Here is a 23,927-nt window from a genome sequence, read left to right as displayed (position 1 = left end):
GCAATAATATCACGACTCATAAATTAAAATACTATATCAATTAAAAAGTCATGATAATTAAAATAATTTAAAAATAAATCATTTTAAAGGTTAAGGATTTTTTAAAATGAATAGCTGAAATTTTGTAAAATTAACAAAATAGTCGTTTCTTTTATTAATTTAATAGTTAATCACTCATTAATTTTACGATTAATCATTAATTAATTTAAATTTAGCAATGATTAACTCTATAATTTTTAATATTAATCAATATCAATTACTAATTAATTGAAATCAATTATAATTGTGAGTTTTTTTAAAGGTCAGAATTTAAAGTGTGATGACACTGATAATTGATGGACTAAAATTAAAATTAATGCACTTCTTTACGGTCAATAAAATAAGAATTTATTTAATTCATTAATTTAAAATTTTAATTTAAATTAAAATATAATTTTATATAAATATTTTTTTATTATAATAAAAAAATTAAATGCCACCATTTTTTAAAATTGTTTAGTATAATAAAACTCCAATTAACGAGCCTAAAATTCCGCATTTCGCAGCTTACTTCTTGCCACTTCTCTCGTTCTAATCAGTCCAACGGACCAACATCAAAAGAGTATCTTCTACCGAGTTGCGGCGAAACAGAAGACCTCGTGAGCTTCGCTGATGGCTGCTGCAATGATGAAAGTAGTTAATGCCCAAGAGAAGATCACCAGAGTCATCTTCTGCGGACCACACTTTCCCGCTTCGCATAATTACACCAGACAGTATTTGCAAGATTACCCCTTTATACAGGTACACTCTCCATGATTTCGCTTTTCATTTCTCTGTTTCTTCTTCTTTAATTTTAGTTAATCCTTGAACAGAAGTATATATTATGATCATTATTTGTACGTGTAGTTTATTGTTTTTGTTCGTTTTTCTTTCCTTTAAAAAAAAAAAAAAGAGAAATGGAAAGAAAAAAGGAAAAGGAATTATGAATTTCTGTGAAGAATAATGGTGTAGGGCTTTATATTGTTTGATAAATTTGGAAATGTTTGAGTCATTGGAAATGAAAATGACCTGCGCCATTTCAATTGGTTGTGCCAAAACTTTCTGATTTGCCTTCACAATAGACATGTTTTGACTCTTTATGTAGACTTTTTGCCTACAATGAGCTACTTGGATGAATGGAACGCCATTATATGAGCGGTGGGAATTAGTTTTCAAGCATCGGTACATTTTGAAGTTTTCTTCGTTTTGAAGTTCAATCTCAAACTTTTAATTTTGGTATTTAGAACCCTAAATTTGATAATCCTTGGCAATGTAGTCCAGTCAATAAAAGACGTTTGATGAAAATTAGGGTCCAAATTTGAAATTAAAAGGTAAGCGTGAGGTATTATGTCCATTAATTGACATCCATTATCTATAGGACTACAATTGCAATACAATTTCAAATTCAGGAGGAACTGGTGAAAAAAACTCTTTAGATATTTTGGGGTACGTTCATGCTTGTTTGACACCGGTGGTTCACTTGTCAATTTGTGCTTTCTGTATTCCAGTGGACACTACAGATTTTTGCTTTGGTTGAATGGTGACAAGAAAATGACTCACGTTTCCTTGGATTTGGGGTATCATGTAGACGCAGCATGTCAATTTGCAAGTTAATGTCCATTAAAATTTTCCCAATTTCTTTTAACAGTTGGGCTAACTTTTCTGTATTTATTTTTATTTTGCTTGGTATGAATTCATGTATGCTAAATTTGATACATTTTTAATTGAACAACATCTAAGTATTACGAAATTATCAAAAAAAAAAAAAAAATCTAAGTATGACGAAGTTTTCCTACTTTGGCTTTTAGTGTTTACCTTTCTTATAGCATCTTCAATTCCATACTGTAGGTCGATGAAGTTCCTCTTGATGATGTACCCAAAGTTATAGAAAATTATCACCTCTGTGTAGTGAAAATGATGAAGCTAGATTCTCACATCATTGCTCGTGCAAAAGAAATGAAGCTAATAATGCAATTTGGTGTTGGTCTGGAAGGTCATTTCCATGTTGCCAAACTACTATGACTTGCAGTTTTTTCTTTCCAATGGGGGGGTGCATCTTAATTACAAGGTTTTTTTAATTATTTTTTATTTGATGAAGGTGTTGATATTAATGCTGCAACTAAGTTTGGGATCAAAGTAGCTAGGATTCCAGGTGATGTAACTGGTAATGCAGCTTCATGTGCAGAAATGGCTATATATCTCATTCTTGGACTTCTCCGAAAGCAAGTATGTACTATGTAAAAGTCTATTTATTTGTTTCCTTAACCTGGTGATACTATTACGAATTATCAATTTCTAGGTACTTTATTTGGAGATCAGAATCCCTGAAAGATGAGGAATTATGCACTAAACATATTGGATTGCTTTTTTGAAATGTGTTTGGCTTTAAGCTTTGCTTCGTACTTGTAAATAGCAACATAACTTAATTTTTCATAAAATTTTAATTTAAAAATACTGATTTCTTGTCTATGAATTCTTTTGTGTGCTTAATTTCTATGTAACTTTGTAATTGCTCAGAATGAAATGCAAATTGCTATAAAGGAGAGAAAGCTTGGAGAGCCAGTTGGTGAAACACTAGTTGGAAAAACTGTGAGTTCCTCTTTCTGGGTTCTTTGTCAAAACTTCCCAAGAACGTAGCATTTTTTTTTTTCATTTCCCTCAGTTTAAATACGCCGTTTAGATTTTTACTATAATTTCATTTCAGTTCTGATGCTGAAAACTTTGGTGAAAGTTTGTTATTAGGGTGACTTAGTTATATCGGGGTTGATTGACAAACGGATTTGGAAGTTTGGGCTCTTTAGTTGACCATATGAACACTAATCATCTGAAAAGGGTTTTGTCTTCATATCTTAATCATCTTCTCCCAATTCTCCCACTTGGTGTTTGTGGAACTTGGAAGTTATGTTTAGTTTAGGTTTCTTCTTCCTTTTGTTTGAGTGGGTTATATGGACTTCTAGTAATAGTCTCTGAACTTCTTAAACCCTCAATGTCTTTTACAAATTACAACGGAGAAATCTATTTAAATTATAACACCACTTGCTTCCTTGAACTCCAAGCGTGAAGCTCAAGACATAAGAATTCTTATAGGAAAATAAGGAAAATTTGGCAAGAGCAAATGTTTCAGAAAGATTACGGTAATTTTTCTTCTCTAAGGAAATTTCTTCTGACAAAGATAGGTATAAGAGATGATAAGAGAAGATTTAAGGAATTATGTGAAATTGATTTTTCTTTATGTATTATAAAAGTGATATTTGTTAAGGATTGAGATCATGTTTTGAAGAAGAGGTGGCAGTACGTCAAGTCCCAATTAATGACGGGTACTCTTTGTAGGTGTTTAGTTTGTTAGGAATATTACTACCAGTAATATTGTTACATTTGTTAAATAAATAAAAAGACACAAGCAAAGGGGTTTTATATAGTTGGTTGCTGTTAGACTTTTTCATTCTTTGGTTTAGAGAGAGAGAGAGAGAATTGGGGCTAGAGAGAGAGAGATCGAGAAAGAGCAAGAAAGGGCTGTGAGAGAGAATTTCATGGGGCTCGAGATTGTTCTAGGTTGTTCTTGATTTTTGGTTTACTGTCAAGCAAGATTCAACAATAAAGTTTTTCTCTTGTTTTTTTGTTTCACTCTCAGTTAAAGAAATTGACCTCAATTTCTTGGTGTGTGATTTCAATCTTGGTGGTGAAGCTTTCTTTGGTTTTGGTCGTTCAATTATCAGTAGGAATTGGTTCTAGATTCCATCAATTGGTATCAGAGTCACCATTAATGGCGGTCAAGATGGGTTCGGCAAGGTATGACATTGAGAAGTTCATTGAGAAAATTGACTTCGGATTGTGGAGGGTCAAAATGCGTGTGCTACTAGTTCAACAAGGGCTTTCAGATGCCCTAAGAAGTGAGAAGAATCTCGCGAGCACTCTGTCAGACCAAGAGAAGGAGTTGATAGAGAAGGCTCATAGTGCAATAATTCTCAGCCTGGGTGACAAGGTACTGAGGGAAGTCTTGAAGGATAAGACTACAGCGGCGGTTTGGCAGAAACTGGAGAATCTTTGCATGACAAGATCCCTCGCCGACAGATTGTTCTTGAAAAGGCGTCCTCATACTTTCCAAATGGCTCCAGGTAAATCGATTTCAAATCATTTGGATGATTTCAACAAGATTATCCTAGACCTGGAAAATATTGATGTTAAAGTAGATGACGAAGATCAGGCTGTTATTCTGCTCACCAGTACAATATGAGAATTTCGTGGATACTATGTTGTATGGTAGAGAGAGTCTAACCCTAGAGGAAGTACAATCCGCTTTAATGTCTAAAGAATTAAAGAGAAAATCAGAGGGTGAAGAAGATTCGGCAGAGGGATTAACAGCTAGAGGAAGGACTGAAAAGAGAGATCTTAAGCCAAAGGACAGACCAAGATCTAAGTCTAAGACTAAGAAAAAAACTTTCTTGTGCTATAAACCAGGTCACTTTAAACGTGACTGCCTGAAAAGGAAGAAGAAAGGATCTAAAAAACAACAGGACTCTGGGGATGCTGATGTTCCTTCTATTGGCTATAAGAGTTATGGCAACTATGAGGTGTTGGCAATCTCAGATAAGAAATCTAATAATGAGTGGGTGTTAAACTCTGCGTGTTCCTTTCACATGACCCCTAATGAAGCTTGGTTCTCTACCATAACCAAGATTGAGGGAGGGAAGGTGTTATTAGGCAACAATAAGGAGTGTGCAATGACTGGAGTTAGGGATGTTTCCTTAAAACTAGATGATGGGACTGTGAGAACACTCAAGAATGTCAGATTGGTTCTAGAGTTAAGGAGGAATCTCATTTCAGTGGGTATGTTGGATGAGATTAGGCTCAATATCAAAGTGGAGGGAGGACTGATGAAGGTAGTCAAGGGCCCCATGTGGAGTCTCTCTGAGGCTGTGAGCTTGGCCCAACGAGCTGAAGAACAGATTCTTCGAACAGCCTCCCGCTCCTCCACATTTTGCCGACCACCTCCACTGAATCCAATTGAGCATAGCCGATCTTCACCAGCACTGAGCCCATCACCAGCCGCCCCTCCTACCAGACCAACACAACCCAATTCTGACAAGGGGAAGGTGGCCACAGCTTCTCCACAGAACCACTATGCCAAGCCCTTTCCAATCAAATGCTACTGTTGCCAACAGCCCGACCACCATTCTAATGAGTGCCCTTAACGGCACCAACTTGGATATGCGGGTGACAATGAAGAGAACTTGGAGGAGTTCGGAGAATGTGGAGATGAGTTTGCGGATGCCGATGTAGTTCACGGCGATGAAGGGGAAGCCGTGGTTTGCATTATACAAAAGCTACTTTATGCTCCCAACCAAGCAAGGCCACTTGACTCAACGGAATGCCATCTTTAGGGCTCGGTACACTATCGACTCAAAAAGTGTGTAATGTCATCATCGATTTTGGGAGTTCCGAAAATGTAGTGTCCAAGTCCTTGGTGAAAGCCCTCGCACTTGAGACGGAGAAGCATCCAAATCCTTATAAAATAGGGTGGATCAAAAAGGTGTTTGCCACCAAGGTCCAAGAGATATGTCGAGTGCCCTTTTCGATCAGCAAATATTATAAGGATGAGGCCATTTGTGATGTTGTGGATATGGACGCTAGCCACCTCCTACTTGGCCGCCCTTGGCAATTCGACGTCAACGCCACTCACCCGGGAAAAGCGAACAATTACATCTTTGAGTGGAAGGGCCGTAAGATCGCCCTTGCTCCCACGGCACCACTTCCATCACAAGAGTCCACCTCTTTGCCCACTCTTTTGGCCATTTTCGGAGCTTCCTTCACTCAATGCCTCAAAGAGAGTGCTTATGCATTAGCTCTCATTGTGGCCGAGTCTCAAGAATCCAATCTCCAACCACCACTAGAGATCCAAGCACTCCTTGATGAGTTCCAAGATCTTGCGCCCAACGAGTTACCCAACAACCTTCCTCCAATGCGGTCCATTCAACACCACATTGAGTTCCTTCCCGGCGCTAGCCTACCAAATCTCCTACATTACCGTATGAGCCCGCGCGAGCATGCCATTCTCTAAGAGATGGTGGAGGGCCCGAGTATGAGTCCATGTGCAGTGCCGGCAATTCTAGTGTCTAAGAAAGATGGCTCGTGGCGAATGTGCGTGGATAGTCGGGCTATCAACAAAATCACCGTGAAATATCAGTTTCTAATTCCCTGTCTCGATGACATGCTCGACAAACTAGCCGGTGCACGGTTCTTCTCTAAACTCGATTTGAAGAACAACTACCTGTAGGTTTTGAGAAAAAAACTTATTTTCTCTCTTATTTCAATCATGGTAGCATGCATCTTATTTATAGGATACATTGTACGCTTGACAGCTCACAAATAGCTAACAAAACCAGAAACTACCTAAATCCGGAAACTAACTAAAGAGAATCCGGAAACTACCCTATTTCCTAGGAACCTTACCCCAAACTAAGGGATTCGGTCCTTTTATTCAAAAACAGAAAAAGTAAACTAGAAAATAGGAAAGTAAACAATTTTATTCTCTATTAGGAAATAAAATCTTCTATTTTCTGACACTCTCCCTCAAGTTGGTGCATAAATATCATGCAAACCTAACTTGCTAACAAGAAAGTCAAACGATGACTTGAACAGTCCCTTTGTGAGGATATCTGTTGTTTGTTGTGTCGTTGGAACAAATGGCATACAGATCATTCCTCCCTCAAGCTTCTCCTTGATGAAATGTCGATCAACTTCAACATGTTTAGTTTGATCGTGTTGCACAGGGTTGTTGGCTATGCCGATTACAGCTTTGTTGTCACACTATAACTTCATAAGGGCTTCTATAGGCAACTTTAACTCAGTCAATATCCGTTGTAGCCATAATAGTTCACAAACTCCGTTGGTCATTGCTCTATATTCTGCCTCAGCACTGCTTCTTGCTACTACACTTTGCTTCTTACTTCTCCAAGTGACTAAATTACCCCACACATAGGAACAATATCATGTTGTTGATCTCTGATCAGTGGAGGATCCTGCCCAATCCGCATCGGTGTAGATTTCAATCCTATGTTGAGTGTTCTTTTTTGAAAAATAGGCCTTTCCCTGGAGAATTCTTCAAGTACCTTAGAATACGGTAGGTAGCTTCTAAGTGTTCATTCTTTGGTGAGTGCATAAACTGACTAACGAGACTAACTGCGAAGGCTATGTCTAACCGAGTATGAGATAAGTAGATCAGTTTACCAACCAACTTCTGATATCTTGTTTTATCCACCGGATCTCCTTCTTTACTGTTGCCTAGCTTAACATTGGGATCCACTGGTGTATCTACCGGTTTGCACCCACTCATACCTGTCTCATTCAGCAGATGTAAAACATACTTCCGTTGACTTACAACAATTCCTTTCTTTGATCTTCCTACCTCCATACCTAAGAAATATTTGAGGGGGCCCAAGTCTTTGATCTCAAATTCTGTAGCTAAGTTCTTCTTTAAGTGGCGCATCTCTTCCGAGTTATTGCCTGTCAAGATAATGTCATCAAAATAGACAATTAGGACAGTAATTCTTCGACTTGATGAGTGCCTAAAGAACATTCTGTGATTAGTTTGAGCCTGCGTGTAACCCTGCTTTTTTACTGAACAAGTAAATTTCTCAAACCACGCCCGTGGTGATTGCTTCAATCCATAGAGTGACTTTATCAATTTGCACACTTTTGAGCCAAATTTTCTTTCGAAACCAGGTGGGGCATCCATGTAAACCTCTTCTTCCAAATCTCCGTTTAAGAATGCATTCTTGACATCTAGTTGTTGTAATGGCCAGTCCAGGTTGACTGCTAATGAAAGAAGCACTCTTACAGTATTAAGTTTTGCTACTGGAGCAAAGGTCTCCATGTAATCAATTCCATATGTTTGAGTGAAGCCCTTAGCTACCAACCGGGCCTTATATCTTTCCAGAGATCCATCTGAAACACCCATTTGCATCCCAGTCTTTTTGTCCTTTGGCAGGTCCACCGTCGCCCACGTTTTGTTGTTCTCAAGCGCCCTCATTTCTTCTAGGATTGCTTCCTTCCATTCGGGAACCTGTAAAGCATCTTGAACATTCTTTAGAATTTCCACAAGTGAGAGTTGATTAGTAAAGAAAGAAAAAACTGGGGACAAATTTTCATAGGACATAAATTTTGACATTGGATGATTAGTACATGACCTAACCCCTTTCCACAGAGCAATTGGAATTTTAAGGTCATTGAGAGATGTTTCTTCAGGAATAGAATACAAGGAAGGAGAAAAACCTGGAGAATTTTGGACGGAAAGGGGGACACTTGAAGAGTTTTGGTCCTGTCGTGAGTTGGAATCTTGGCCTTGCTAGGAAACTTCAGAATTTTTTCCATGAGTCAAGTTCTTTCGAGAGTAAACCAGTCCGAATTTTTTCTTATTTGCATCTCCTTCAATAGAAGAATTATTCTCTGCCGGGACAAGACTTGTTTGTGAGAATTCCTCATTATTTATAACATTTGTGTTTTCACTTTGGTCTTGTTCATTTTAAGTCAAAATTGAGTTTGTTGGTGACTGTTTAGAACCAGATTCGGACATTAACTTGTGTTGAATCTGGAAAAAATCTTTAGTCACCAAATTTTCTATTTTATCTCAAGTCGGATCTTCACTGTTTCTTTCCCCCTGAAGAGGAGACTTAAAAAAAGGTTTTGCTTCAAAGAAAGATACATCCATAGATACAAACATTTTTTTTAAATAGGATCATAGCATTTGTAGCCCTTTTTTGTTGGTGCATATCCTACAAAAACGCATTTTCTGGCCCTAGGATCTAACTTACTCCGGTTTTGATCATGATTGTGAACAAAGACAGTACACCCAAAGACTTTAATTGGTAATTAGGATAAGATCCTAGAGGATGGAAAATTCTGTGAGAAAACTTGCAAAGGAGTTTGAAAATCTAGAGTTTTTTAGGGCATTCGATTAATGAGATAGGTTGCTGTGAGAATTGCATCACCCCAAAGGTATTTTGGAACATTATTTATGAAAAGCAAGGCTCTTGATACTTCTAGAAGATGTTTATTTTTTCTCTTAGCTATTCCATTTTGTTGAGGGGTGTCATTGCATGAACTTTGATGAATAATACCTTTTTCAATAAAAAAAATTCCCCAAAATATTATTAAAAAACTCCTTTTCATTGTCACTTCGAAAAATTTGAATTTTCTCATCGAATTGAGTTTGTACCATGGTGTAAAAGTTTTTGAAAACTCTTTCAACCTCTGTTTTTTCTTTTAACAAGTAGACCCAACTTACTCTAGTGTGATCATCTATAAATGTGACAAACCATTTTTTCCCGAAAAGTGTTGGAGTTCTTGAAGGACCCCAAACATCACTGTGGATTTAGGAAAAAGGTTTAGTGGGCTTGTATGGTCGTGGAGGGTAGGGGGATCGGTGTTGTTTTGCAAACATACAAATCTCACACTGAAATGAAGATGGATTCTTATTAATAAACAAAGATGGAAATAAACGTTTCAAATAATGAAAACTTGAATGTCCAAGTCTATAGTGCCATAGCATAATTTCATGATTACTAGAAGTAGACATAGATTCAAAACATAAACTTCGGATTGGTTTACTTGGGATTGTTCCATCTTCAAAAAAATAGAGTCCTCTATTTTCCCTAGCACTGCCAATCACCCTCCCCGAGGCCAGTTCCTGAAACTCACAATGAGTTGGATAGAAATTAACTTGACAATTAAGATCTTGAGTTATCTTACTGATAGATAAGAGGTTACATGACAATTTTGGAACATGAAGCACATTATTAAGAGTTATAAGGGGGGAAACTTTGATTGAACCAATCCCGGCTATTGCCGAAAAAGATCCATTAGCAATCTTAATTTTCCTGTTTCCTGCACACAGACTATAAGATGAGAAGAGATGTGAGCAATTTGTCATGTGATATGTTGCTCCAGAATCTATAATCCAAGGGCTAGAAGAAAGACCGAAACTAGAGAGGGCTGTGACATAAGAAGTACCTTGGGTTGCAAGGGAACATGAAGGAGTGACAGAGAATTGTGGAGATTTAAAGAGTTTGTATAGATGCTCTAACTGTTCCTTTGTGAAAGGATGCACCTCCGAGTTGATTGATTGCTCTTGAGAATCGTCAGTGGTGGTTTGAAGAGCCCTGCCATTGGCCATTGCCCTCATGTTTTTTCTTCAAATGCGCTGGTTTCCCATGAATTTTCCAGCATGTCTCCTTAGTGTGCCATGGTTTTCTACAATGATCACACCATGGTTGCTTTTTCCTTTCTCCTTCCATATCAGATCCTCCTGAATTACGAGAGACTAGTGCGGAATTCACAGGTTTGGGTGCTGGTGCTGCACTGTTTAGCATGATTCTCCTCCTATTTTCTTCTTGTCGTAATTTTGAAAAAAACTCACGAATAGAGGGCAGGGGTTTTCGGCCAAGAATCCTTCCCTTTACCTCATCTAGGCTTTTATTAACTCCTGCAAGAAACATACAAACACGATCATTCTCTGCACGTTTCATATACCTTGCACAGTCATTCGGATTCTCCCACTCATCATCATAGCATTGATCCAGTTCCAGCCAAAGGGTCACCATCTCGTTGTAATATACTGTGATCTCACGATCTTCTTGCTTGGATTGCCAGAGCCTTGATTTTAATTTAAAGATCTATGAAGAATTTTTCAAATCTGAGTATGTTTGCCGAACGGAATCCCACACAGCTTTGGCGGTTGGTAGGAACATGTTTGGTTTTGTGATTGCTGCCTCCATGGAATTTAGAAGCCATGCTGTCACCCAGGAATTTTCTAACCTCCATTTTTTGAAGCCTGAATCCTTTTCTCCGGGCTGCTTCTCTTCCCCAGTAATATATCCAAGTTTTCCTCTGCCATCGAGCATAAGTTTGACGGACTGTGACCACTCAAGGTATTTTTTCCATTCAACTTTTGAATGAGGATTTGTAAGGAGGAACCGGTTGTTATATTATCAACACCGGTATAGAGAGAATTGTCTGGGATCATGGTAGCATACATCTTATTTATAGTATACATTGTACCCTTAACAGCTCACGAACAGCTAACAAAGACGCTACCTAAATCCGGAAACTACCCTATTTCCTAGGATCATTACCCCAAACTAAGGGATTTGGTCCTTTTATTCAAAAACAGAAAAAGTAAACTAGAAAATAGGAAAGTGAACAATTTTATTCTCTATTAGGAAATAAAATCTTCTATTTTCTGACAATGTTAGTTTACCAATCCATCCTAAAAGCTTAAGCTGTTAGGAGGTAGACCAACAATAGTTTTTATATTTTGACACTCCCCCTCATGTGTGGGCTGGACAATGGGCAATCCTATAGGTAAATTAATTAGAAAGTCCAACACGTGAATATTTAAGCCCGAGATATATTAAAAACCCAACACATGATGACAATTTAAATGGGGGATAAAGAGTGCAATTATAGGACTTTGAAGTCAGAACATCCCGCTCTGATACCATGTTAGTTTACCAATCCATCCTAAAAGCTTAAGCTGTTAGGAAGTGGGCCAACAATAGTTTTTATATTTTAACACTACCATCAAATCCGGGGTCGCCCCCAGCAACAAGTGGAATACCGCTTTCAAAACTCGGGAGGGCCATTACGAATGGCAAGTAATACCTTTTGGGTTGTGCAACGCCCCGAGCACCTTTATGCGGCTGTTGCATGAAGTCCTAAAACCTTTTATCGGCAAATTCGTAGTGGTCTATTTCAACGACATTCTCATTTGTAGTCCAAGTGAACAAGAACACCTCACACACCTCTATTAGGTGATATTGTCTCTTCGCGAGCACAAGCTCTATCTTAATTTGAAGTGTGTTTTTGGGGCTTCAGAACTCCCATTTCTCGGGTTTATTGTGGGACAAGATGGCATTGCAGTTGATTCGTCCAAAGTCCACGCCATACAAGAATGGCAAACCCCTCGGAATGCCTAAGAGGTTCGTAGCTTCCATGGTCTCGCAACCTTCTACCGACGATTCATTCGAGGGTTTAGTTCCATTGCAGCCCCCATTACGGATTGCACTAAGCTAGGCCGGTTTCATTGGGGTCCCGTGCAAGATGCCAGTTTCAAGCTCTTGAAGGACAAATTGAGTTCCGCCCCGGTCCTTGCCTTGCTGAATTTCTATAAACCATTTGAAGTGGAGACTGATACTTCCTCAACTGGCGTTGGCGCAGTTTTGCTCCAAGAAGAGCGGCCTATTGAATTCTTTAGTGAAAAACTTAGTGAAGCACGCCAGAAGTGAAGCACGCCAGAAGTGGTCCACTTATGAACAAGAGCTCTATGCCATGGTTCGAGCATTCCAAAAGTGGGAACATTTCCTTCTTCACCAAGAGTTTATCCTCCAAAGTGACCACCACGCCTTGCAATACTTGAACTTAAGCCGAATGCACGCTCGTTGGATTTTATTCTAGCAGTGGTTCACTTTTGTTTTCAAGCATAGAGCCGGTCACATGAATAAAGTAACGGATGCTCTTAGCCGTCGGCAATGCCTTTTGACCACTTTGCATCCTACCATCACTACCCTTGAGAGCTTGTGAGGCCAATACGAGGCTGATGACGATTTTCGAGATGTGTGGGCAGCTTGTTTGGCTCATGATCACGGGGTGCTTTTTTGATTCATGCCAGTTTCTTGTTCCATGGCAATCAATTGTGTTCCCCGCACCTCCTTGCGGGACTTCCTAATCTGTGACCTCCATGCGAGCGGCTTGGCTGCACACACCGGGCGTGACAACCATTGCTCTTTTGGAAGAACGATTTTTTTGGCCTAAGCTTCGCCGCAATGTTACCCGCTTCGTGGAGCATTGCGCGTTCGCCAACGCGCTATGGGGGGTACTCAAAATACTGGACTTTACTCTCCGTTGCCTATTCCTGAAAACATTTGGGAGGATGTTAGTATGGATTTTGTGCTTGGTCTATCCTGAACCCCTCACAACGCGGACTCTATAATGGTGGTGGTCGATTGCTTCTCCAAGATGGCTCACTTCATGCCATGCCGCAAGACAAGTGATGCTAAGCATGTGGCACTCCTCTTCTTTCGTGAGATTGTGCACCTCCACGGGGTCCCTCATTCAATTACGTCCGACGGCGACGTCAAGTTTCTTAGTCACTTTTGGCGTGAACTTTGGCGCCATTTGGATACCTTTTTGAAGTTTAGTAGTGCCTACCGACGGCCAAACTGAAGTGACCAACCACACCTTAGGCAACATGTTGAGGTGCCTTGTTGGTGACCACCCGAAACAATGGGACGCTATACTCACACAAGCTGAGTTTGCTTTCAACTTCATGGTGAACCGCTGGAGTGCTTATTTGCCATTTGCTGTTGTCTACACCAAGGCCCTGTGTAACACTGTAGACCTCTGCCTCCTGCCCTACTTTTAAAGCAAATCCGCTGCTGAAATAGCTGAACAGGTTGTTTCTATTCATCGCGAAGTTTGCGCCAACCTTGAGCAAGCCAACGCTTGCTACAAGACCGATGCCGATAAGCACCGCCGTTTCAAATCCTTCTCTGTTGGCGACCTGGTCATGGTGCATTTCAACAAGCACCGCCTTCCTCATGCTAGTTACCAAAAGCTGCAGGACCGCATATAGGGTCCATTCCGCATTTCGGCCAAGCTTAATGACAATGCTTATCATGGGGAGTTTCCTGCTGAGTTCTCTCTATTTCTCCCACCTTCAACGTGCAAGACCTCTTTGACTACTACTCGCTTGATGCCGCTCCCGTTTCCATTGCTGATTCGGGGGCGAATCCTTCCAAAGAAGGGGGCACTGATGCAGGAGCTGATTCCTCTGGCCACTAATATCTGTTCTCTCTTTGCTTATTTAAACGAACCAAACGTAGTGTCGTTGGTAAGTCTAAGCGTTGTGTCGTTTGTTTCTAAGTTTGAGTTGCCGTTTGTGCTTGGTCCTAGAAATGTGTCTGTCACTTGCTGAATGTTTCTAGGTTTAACTATCCTTTGCTTTAAGGATGTACGCAACTGTGGATATTGAGTTGAATGAAATTGGGTTCAATCCCTTCTTTTCCCTTTTGTGCTCTGACTGTTTCCCCTTTGATTTGGCTCTTGGATTGAACGAGTTTCATTCTAATGTACTGATTCTTAGTTGTATCTGCAGCTCACCCCTGGCTTCTACGCCAGATTGAATTATATTGGGATTGAATTAGACATGAATTATACTTGTAAGTTCTTGCTTATGCAGGTCTTCATATTGGGATTCGGTAATATTGGGATTGACTTGGCAAAACGCTTGAGACCGTTTGGTGTTAAAATTATTGCTACAAAAAGGAGCTGGACTCCACATTTGAAGGATTCTTTTCTCTCTGATGGTATGCGTGGATCCATAAGCTAGGATAGGGAATGAAGCCCTAGTTATTGCCGCTTACGAGTTGTTTCTATCACTTCCAGGTCAAAGTGATGTTGACGATGATTTGGTTGACGAGAAGGGCAGTCATGAAGACATTTACCAGTTCGCAAGCAAGGCAGATATTGTTGTTTGTTGTTTGCGCTTAAATAGTGAAACAGTAAGATTAATTCCCTAGAAATCTGCTGTATTTTTTACTTTGTGGGTGTGAGATTCAGATTTCCAATACAGGATGCACACAAAAGGAAGGACATGTGTGAGATATGAATGTTTTATTCGTGTCTTTCATCCCCATTCCTAATTGTATCTTCTTTTCTGCTTAGTTACCACCTTAAGTTACACCTGTGTTACTACATGTCTATAGCAATATTCAGGAAGCATTGTATTCTTGTTCCCTCAGTTTCCTATATTCAACATGGTATCTAATGGCATTTGTCTAAATTCTAAAATGCAGTTATGATGAAAACTTGTCCTCTGCCGTTTTTATTCTTGGTAAATTCTCAACAGAAATGTAATTTCTTTGCATAGTTTCTGATGTTTTTTCTTCGTACAATTTGGTTAATCAGGTGGGCGTCGCGAACAAGTCATTTATATCTTCAATGAGAAAGGTTTGTTTCCTCACATTTGAAGTTAGAAGGAAATATTATTCGCAGAAAAACGGAATGTTAGAATAGAAATTATGATGAAAAAGTGAGATTATCATGAACCGAAATTGCAGGATAATAAAAGCTCTTAAATTGCTGTACGTAAATTTAAGAGACTTTCTTTTCCGTCTTTCACAAAATAACAACAGCAAGAAGACAAATCCATTATCCCCATTTTTGGAAAAGGGGCAATTTGTTGTTCTTCAACTTGTTCCTTCTCTGCTGTTGTTATACACTTGGAACTTATAATGTGTATCTCAGGGTGCCCTATTGGTGAATATCGCCCGTGGGGGTCTCTTGGACTATGAAGCTGTTTATCATTATCTCCAGTCCGGCCACTTAGGAGGCTTGGGCATTGATGTTGCTTGGACAGAGCCATTTAATCCTGAGGATCCAATTTTGAAGTTCAATAATGTTTTAATCACGCCCCATGTGGCAGGAGTAACAGAAAATGCTTATAGATGCATGTCGAAGGTATGGACTTTGGCTAGTATATTGTATTCTTTAAGCTATCACAAGTTTATATACTATATATTTGACCAAGTAATTGAAGAGTTAATGACAATTCTGCTTGCATGTTAAAATCTCACTTAAATTGGCATTGGCGAGAGTTTAATTGCATGTTCTCGAACTTAGTGTGTTTTCAATTAGTAAGTTAATTGTTCTTTTGGTTTTGTGAGGGAGCCGTTTTCGGGCCCTGTTACTTCCATGTGGATATTCTTTTCGCTATAGCCTTTTCCAATCAGTTGAAAATGAATGACAGATTGCATTCTCCCAATTACACTCGGAACACACTTGCTACTTTTCCTTGATGTTCTTGAAAGCAAGGGCATGGGAAACGTGTGGACACATCATATTAACTTTTCTGATAGCAAAAAGCCTTATTGGTGGCTTATTAGCTTTCAGTTCACTTGCTTTATATTGCTTATCCATCTGTTTGACATGAACTATACTTTTTTTCCCCTTTCTGCTGGTTGATTTTGACTTATGAGCAATACTATATCCTTGGTTCTGATCTTTTAGTCTTTATGCTAATTCAACGATTGCAGATCGTCGGTGACGTTGCAATTCAACTTCACCAAGGGCATACTTTAACAGGGATTGAGCTTGTCAATTGATTCTCAGTTAGAGAACTGATTCTGCTTAGATTATGTGGAGCTCCATTGAAGGGGGTCTATTTCACCGCGTATTTAAGACAATAATATCTGGAATTTAGGATAATAAATGTCCCTTCCTCTCCGAAACCGCCCAAGGGGAAAGTTGCTTTGATGTGTTTTTTTGCATAAAATTAGGATACCAATACTAGAACGTAGTATATGATGAACAGAAAATAAACATTATTTGTTGGTGGGAATGGGATGTGTTAATTTCATGATGAGTGACAACATTTTGGGAATGCATTTGTTAGGAACCTAGCCATCTCTAACACACTTGTGACCAAGAAGAATGAATTATTATTGAATTAGCTGATAAAAACAGTATAAAAACCGAATAACAATGATGGTATTTGAAAGACCACTAACTCTCTTAGGAGTTGCCAACTCTAAGTTAGGACTGTACAAAAAAACCGTAAAACTGAAACTGATCGAAGAACCGACCACTCAAAACCGAAAACGACGGTACCACGTGGAATCGAACACAATCGGTTCGGTTAACCGAACAATGGTGGTATTCAAGAGTTGCCAACTTTAGTCACTATACGCCCTATACTACTAAAAGACTACGAAGCAATAGCAACTAATAAAGTATCAAATAATTAGCTATTGGTTCCTATCATTACTCTTGCCTTAAAGAATCACCTTGTCCTCAAAGTGAAAACCAAGAAATAAAATTGAAAAATTACATTTAGATGATCAAGAACAAAAAAAACATTGTTAATTCAACAATTTCTTGATTTGAGAGTCCAAATTGTTGTTGTTCCTGTAAATCACTTTCTTCTAATTGGAGCCAATTGAATGACATGATTCGTGATGTAGCAAGCCAATTGAATGACATGACTCGTGATGTAGCAAACTAAGTTCTTATTAATATGTTGCAAAGCAAGTTTTTATTTCTGGATCCTCGTATAGGGGACTTTTTCTTTTTTCTTTTTTTGATTCCCAGTGTCACTAATTGATAAAATTCTTAATTAATATAACTATAATACCATCAGATTAATATGTGAAATTCTTTAATTTGTAGGTAAAAAATTACTTAATAAAGAAAAAAAAGAGAAAATTGTAGAATTTACTCTTAAGAGTGCGTGAGTCTGGATTTTTATTCTTTATTCTTAATAAATACATTTTTATTAGTGTAATTATTTGACTACAAATGTTATGAATAAAAAATAAAAGGTAAAAATTCTGATAAATACACTTTGAATGAGTATTTGTTAAGATTAGCCAAAAAAAATCAAGTAAATTGACAATTAAACTTATAAGTTATGTCCTACCCTTTTTTTTTAAGAAAACATTACGTGTTTGTCTAAAAAAATAAAGAATCTTCACTGGTAGGTCAATCTACTGATAAAATTAATTTTTAATTGTTAAATTTATTTAAAATTAATAATATTAAATTAAAAAATATATAAAATAGATAATTTTTAATATAAATTTGATAGCCGAAAAATAAAGAACTGTCGGTAGTATTTTTTCTGTCTTATCATGAAAACTCCGGTTAAAACAAAAAACAAAAAACAAATATGAGGATAGGTGTTTCGTATTGTCCTTCCAAAAGTTAATGGTGCGCTTCTTACTATATCCAACGACGCCGTTTCATTTCATCTTATCCGTTTGGACGTTTTCCCTCGAAGAGCATCAAAACGATCTAGGGTTTGTAGTCGTTTGTTCCCTCTCTCTCTCTCTCTCTCTCTCTCTCTCTTCAGAAATCAAAGAGACAAGGCTCCTTGAGAGCCAAAGCCAACTCTGTCTTTGCATTCCGATTGAATAACGTCCTGAACAAACCTGAATTTGTTCTGAGTTTGTACGACATCGAAAAGGTCAGTCGTTTCTGTTTTCTTCTTTATCGCTTTCCGTCATTTTCCTCTTCCATTGCCAAACACCAATTTACGTCAAAATTTTTAAATGCCGTCTGGTTATTTGGTTTGCTCTGGTTTTCTCTTGCCTTATTTTTGCCCAAATCTTGTTTAAATATGTTTGGAAATGATTTTTTTGGGAACCCAATTCTTTATTCGGTATGAATAATTTCTTTTACAAAGAGGGTTTGAACATTTTTAAATGGTTCCTCGAGTAATTGTTCTTTAATTTGAATGGTGGGACTCACTCTTTGTAGATGATGTTATGAGGATTTTTATCTGCTTTTTACGAATTTATATACAAAGAAAATGTATATTTTCAATTGCAATATTGTCTTGTTTGAATTTCAACTTTTTTGTTTACAACAAATTGTATTTTTCTGTTCCTAAGAAGGAAATTGTCTTTTTCTGACTGGAAGTTTTGTTATTGTTGGTTTTGATTTGGTTATGGTTATCATAAAAACTATATGGGAAATTAATCTTTAACTGTAATTGTGGCAAAAAGTAGTTGATTAGGGTTTTCTTCCAATTTGTTATATGGGGTTGCAATTTTTTTTTCTTGGGCTGCAGACATGGAAAGAAAGAAAGAAATAATGGTAAATGTAGCTAAGAAGATAGTCGACAACATAAGCGCGATGTCTTTTGTAAATTTAGACGACCAACAACTGCATTCTCTCATGATGATGAGAGAAATAGCGCGTGGTGTTGTTGATAACAGAGTTGAAAAGGTGAGAGAGAGAGAGGTTAGGCTATGAATTTCTTTTTTTGTTTTCCTCCATTTTCATTGTACAGGTTTCTTTTGTTAATTATTTTTACAGGTTACCAAGGATGATCTGAAAACAATACTCTCTTCTAGTATTGACAAGATGGTAAGTAGTTTTGTTGGTTGGTAATTAAATCGTTTTGCATCGTTTCGTTTTGGCTTACTGTGCCGGAATTGGGCAGGTGGGTTCATGTAAGGATGTCAATAACATTTTGAGTAAGATGCCTTGTGACAATATGGATGAACAGCAGACGCAATCGGTGTCGCGAATGAAAGAGATTGCGTCGACGATTGTTACTAATCGAGCTAAACTTGCAACCACCTGTCACCGTGAAATTCATGAACCTGTGGAATTGGTGTGTGATTAGACAATGTTTTTTGTGTGTGTTTTTTCCTTTTCCACCAATCTGATTTTTGTTTCGATTGAATGGAAAATGATACAGGTTAATGGAGTTGATGAAGAGACCGTGGTTAGTAACGTGGGAATTAAAGATATAGATCCTGAGGAGATTCAAAGGAGATTATTTGGAAATGTGAGTGCTAGAGGAAGAAACTGATATACTGAGCGACTGATGCTACCATAGTGTTTTTTTTTTTTTTTTCAATTGTAATTTCTTGAAGAACTCAGGCAAAATAAGTGAATACAGTTGTAAGATTTGGCACTAATTTATGATTGTGTGCTTTTAGGATACACACGCAGAGCCTACAAACAGTGTCTCCTATACTTTTGGTGGGTGGATGGGCCCTGGGGTCGACTTTGAGGCGTTGGGAATTTCTAATCCTCCTTCTTGGAGTGTTAACTTGCCGGATGGTGCAGGTGGCACCAAAGATGTCCAAGTTCCAAAGGCCCCTTTAGGCAGTGTGGTAGAAGGAATGCCTCTATCTGCGTACTTACCGGTAAAATACTCTCTTTCATTGCTCATTTTATCTTTATCAACATTACGGCATCTGAATAAAAACGAAGGTTTTTTGTGCAGGAGCCTCACAGGTCTGCCTTTGAGTATCTCTTGGAGCTCATTGCCGCCCTCAAACATATGATTTCAACAAGAGTGAGTAGCTCCCTTTATTACCTTCTATATTTTCGTATTCAAAATTTTGACGTCATTTATTTTCCCCGTAGCCGGAGAGTCCAAACGGAGTTGAAAAACAATGAGGCAGACTTCAAGCCAAAGGAGCATAACTAACAGCGTGCCAAAACTTAGTGCATGATGAGAAGTGGCTAGTTTAGAATGTGATTTGGAGCGGAATCAGCAATGTAGAGTACCAGGCTCTGGCTGCTTCTGTTCGGCTAACTTCTAATGCTATCATTACAAAAGGTGCATAGATCATAGTTCCTAGAATTGGCCTACGGCCACGAATTTTGTCACCTTTTTTTTTTTTTTTTTTTTTTTTATAAAAAGTAAAACTTGGTTAGTTTTGGATGATCTTGTCTGCGATGCCGACTGGCTTATACATTTAGAATAGAATTTATGACCGTTTAATTTTCTCGTGTATCCTTCTTTTAGGGTCCAATATATTTTACTAAGGAGAGAGCCTGTTTGAATCCAAATTATGTGTGTAGTATTTTTTTTTTTTTTTTTCAGTTGGATTCTTATTTAGTTTAACGGAATTTGTAATGTTTGAGCATTGTGTTTGATCATATTTTGGCAGCCTCCAGTTGATCAGATTAGTTAAATGCCCTGACTAACATGGATGGAATTTTGGACAATAAACGAAATTTGGCCCTCCATTGAGCTTTCCTGATAGGAAGAATGGCATCACCAAAATCCTGAGTATTGGGTTTTTGCATGTTGATAAAATGGACAGACCTACCGCAAGGAAAAACCATAAACACTACCTGACGCCGGAATCAGCGCACAAATAAATATAAATAAAAAATACCAAAAAAGGAAACAGATAATTAAAAAAAAAATTGAAATCAATGACTATACTGGTTATTCGAAAAAAAAAAAAATTGAAATCAATGACTATACTGGTTATTAAAAAAAAAAAAAAAAAATTCAATAAACGAGAACAGTAGCCAAAACCCAAGAGCACCCAAGCACGCAGCAAAAATATTACCCCAGCTGTATCATTCTGAATCGCCTTATTCTTCTGCAGTTAATTATATCATAAAGAATTCCTGTAAATAAATGTATCCGATAGAAAATTGTAACACGCACGCGAGAAACAAAAGAGCTTATGATGTGGCGAAAGAGTTGATAGAAACCTCAAATTTACAAGTCAAGACATGTTTTCGTTAGTTCAATTTTGCTTTGTGTTATTAACTCCAATAATTTGCAGATAGAAGATCCAAAGTCGCAATGAAAACAATTATTTTTTTTTTCTTTCCCCTGCTGCTCTTGTAATCTTACAGAACAAAAAGGTGAATGAACTCAAACCAAGTACGAAGTAAACAAGGTCAACAATTCATCCATCAAAAACAATTTTTTCTAATACATGCTCAAAGTCATAGTAGGAGAGAAGCCAACAGCGGTTTCAAGAAGCATATATTCTCAGTCCTGCCCATCCTGAAAATAACATAAAACAGATAATTTTATTATTTTCCTTGGCATTTGTTTTCCAAACTTTTGACTAAACAACATTTAAACAAGAAAGGTATAGTATAAAAAATATATTGAAATAAGACCAAGCACTCTCACATACTGGACTCAACGTTAATTGATACAAGCTGCAGTTATCAGGCATGCTCCTGTTTTTAATAATAATAATAATAACAATAATAATGATAATCACACTTCAAAATTTCCAATCTATCCATTAGAAAAGTGCAATTGTACCTGACTAGCAGGAGTTTCGGAAACCTGGGGAACAGCCAACTTTGCAGGAGATCCGCCAAATAATTGAGAGCATTCTGTGTATGCAGATCCTAAGCCCAGGCCAGCGCCAAAAGCTACAGATGCCCAGCGAGTCACAGGACTCCCTACAACGAAAAGAAAATGCATAGATGAATTCATGACAAATATAATTATGAAATTAAGGCATAAACCTACAGTCAAACAAATGCATGTCATTTCAGAATGTAGTTTGATAGGCGGTAATTGAAATTACTTTAATTAATAACTTATCATCCTTTATTACGGTTTGAATCAATTGATTAATAGGTTTCTCAAGCAAGAAGCTATGCTGTTTTAAGGACAATAAGTAGAAATAAAACATAAATACATTGGTAATTCCTGCATCGCATGCCGGATCGCACAAGAAAATGAAGGCAAATGACACTCTAATAGAAGCTCAATAGACGCCGAAGAAACCTTATGAAACAACACGAGCATTTGACCAACTTCAAACCCCCAACTGACCCGAGATGTATAGGAAATGGGTCATTATGTTGAACTTCCTATCCAAACCATAGCTTCAGTATCAGAGAAAGTCCTAATGCAGCTCAACCCTCTTAAGTGGCGGCAAAAAACCCTCAGTAAGCAAGAGCATATCACAAATATGTAATCCAAATAAAGACCAATACAGCTTATGACATCGGAGATCTTCTATCCAATGAAAATCCCAAACCAAATCCTTGATTGTAGCCAGCGCCCAGCAGCCCAGCATAAAGTGGATCGTTAAACTCTTATATACCCACGTGACAAACATAGTCCACCACGACCGTTTCCTAGCTCCCTACCAACCCCAGTTTTTCATAATAATAAGTGTTTCCCGCTCTATAGGTTACACGGTTACTACAACATTTCTCCATGCACACAGCTTGTTCGCATAATCTTCGATGGTGCTATTATGTCCAATTGCCAAAAAGAATTACACTGCACAATGTACATATCTAATACCATAGGTCTTAATTAAGGATCTGTATTTCTAATCGGAAGAAAGATATTAATGCACATCACATTTACACATACATAAATACAATCACATTCCATTCATTAAAAAAAAAAAAAAAAAAAGGGGAGTAATATGATCCATAACTCCCTTTACACCATATTCTTGGAAAACCATTAAGGTTGAGAATTTGAAGATTCTAGTATGTCCATTCTAGTAGTTTACCCAAATTACATGTGAAAATGGGCACAAGTTTCTTGTTGTTTCTTTTCAATTTGTAAAGAAACATCGAAGGACAATGCATTGTTATGCTAGTATTCGTCAGTAACATCGGTGTAAATGTAATCATCTCAAAGAGCAATGTGGTAAGTTCACGGCCTATCAAAAGCAGCAAAAATTCCACAATACTCAAAAAGCAGAACCTACTTATTCATGGCTTCAAAGCATAAATTTTACGCAACATTCGATTCTCTTCAACGAAATTCACGAAAATCTTCCGTGTCCATAAGAAAAGTTAAGACAATTAAATCTCAACACATGCTTAACTCAATCCAAACTCACAAAATACCAGGAATCAAAAAGACACATGAGATGCAAATCAAGAACGAATTTTCCCAAACAGAGGGATAAGAAAATGAATAAGAGAGAGAAAGAGAGAGAGAGGAGAGAGAAACTCACGGAAGAGAAGGAGACCGCCGAATGCGCCGGCGAGGGAGGAATAGACGAAGCGGCGGACGGAGAGATCCAAGCAGGCATCCCATTTGGCGTTAACATCGTACTGCGGCGGGACGACGCTGCTTTTGTTATCCGCCATTGATTGCCCAAACACTTTTCGCTTGTTCTAAGGTTGCTCCTTGTTCTTATTGTTGGTTTTTGGTTTGATTGTTATACTTTTGTGCTGCCTTCTTGTCTTGCGCAAACCTCCCTTGGGGGATTCTCGTTTTGTCTTTCTGAGCAACTCTCTGGTTGTTTCCTGAGAAAATTTTGGGAAGAGAATTGGTATTCCGTCCTAACTGGACTCTAGGGCTTGCCCCATTGTTGGGCTTCCGACGAGGCTTGGGTATGATTGTTATGGGCTTCTACGTAATGAGCCCATTTAAAATCATCAAGCTTCGCTAAAACTCTCTGCAAATTAGAGATTGCATACCATTTTGAAGTCTAGTTTTTTTTTTTTTAATTATTATTTTTTAAAAATTTTGAAATCTAGTTACTATTATTATTGCTCACCTTTTCGAGAAGAGAAATGTAGAGGAATCCTCCCTAACGGAGATATTCAATGTTATTTCCTAAATAATACAAGATTTCAATATAAGATTTCAG

The 23,927-nt window shown here is 38.0% G+C and overlaps 3 protein-coding genes across 3 annotated transcripts; 2 read left to right on the top strand and 1 right to left on the bottom strand.

Annotated features, from left to right (window-relative positions):
* Nucleotides 1-549: 549 nt before the first annotated feature.
* Nucleotides 550-16,432, top strand: LOC21391680 (hydroxypyruvate reductase). The gene is made up of 9 exons (XM_024165299.1): nt 550-780; nt 1,867-2,011; nt 2,117-2,244; nt 2,536-2,607; nt 14,252-14,378; nt 14,458-14,573; nt 14,980-15,021; nt 15,319-15,531; nt 16,107-16,432. The coding sequence occupies exons 1-9, from the start codon at nt 652-654 to the stop codon at nt 16,173-16,175; spliced, it is 1,041 nt and encodes a 346-aa protein (XP_024021067.1). The 5' UTR covers nt 550-651; the 3' UTR covers nt 16,176-16,432.
* A 1,468-nt stretch (nt 16,433-17,900) lies between these two features.
* Nucleotides 17,901-20,579, top strand: LOC21391679. The gene is made up of 8 exons (XM_024165302.1): nt 17,901-18,034; nt 18,641-18,798; nt 18,889-18,939; nt 19,016-19,189; nt 19,277-19,366; nt 19,521-19,730; nt 19,811-19,882; nt 19,954-20,579. Exons 2-8 carry the CDS (start codon nt 18,643-18,645, stop codon nt 19,984-19,986), a joined length of 786 nt encoding a protein of 261 aa, XP_024021070.1. The 5' UTR covers nt 17,901-18,034; nt 18,641-18,642; the 3' UTR covers nt 19,987-20,579.
* A 493-nt stretch (nt 20,580-21,072) lies between these two features.
* LOC21391678 lies at nt 21,073-23,669 on the bottom strand. The gene is made up of 3 exons (XM_010097608.2): nt 23,286-23,669; nt 21,614-21,756; nt 21,073-21,343 (listed from the first exon to the last, which is right to left on the bottom strand). The coding sequence occupies exons 1-3, from the start codon at nt 23,419-23,421 to the stop codon at nt 21,329-21,331; spliced, it is 294 nt and encodes a 97-aa protein (XP_010095910.1). The 5' UTR covers nt 23,422-23,669; the 3' UTR covers nt 21,073-21,328.
* Nucleotides 23,670-23,927: the final 258 nt, after the last annotated feature.

The sequence above is a fragment of the Morus notabilis genome, unplaced genomic scaffold (genome assembly GCF_000414095.1).
Source record: "Morus notabilis unplaced genomic scaffold, ASM41409v2 Scaffold1540, whole genome shotgun sequence".
Classification (NCBI taxonomy): Eukaryota; Viridiplantae; Streptophyta; class Magnoliopsida; order Rosales; family Moraceae; genus Morus; species Morus notabilis.
Note: the sequence above shows the minus strand (reverse complement) of the source record. Positions and strands in the feature narration are given on the sequence as shown.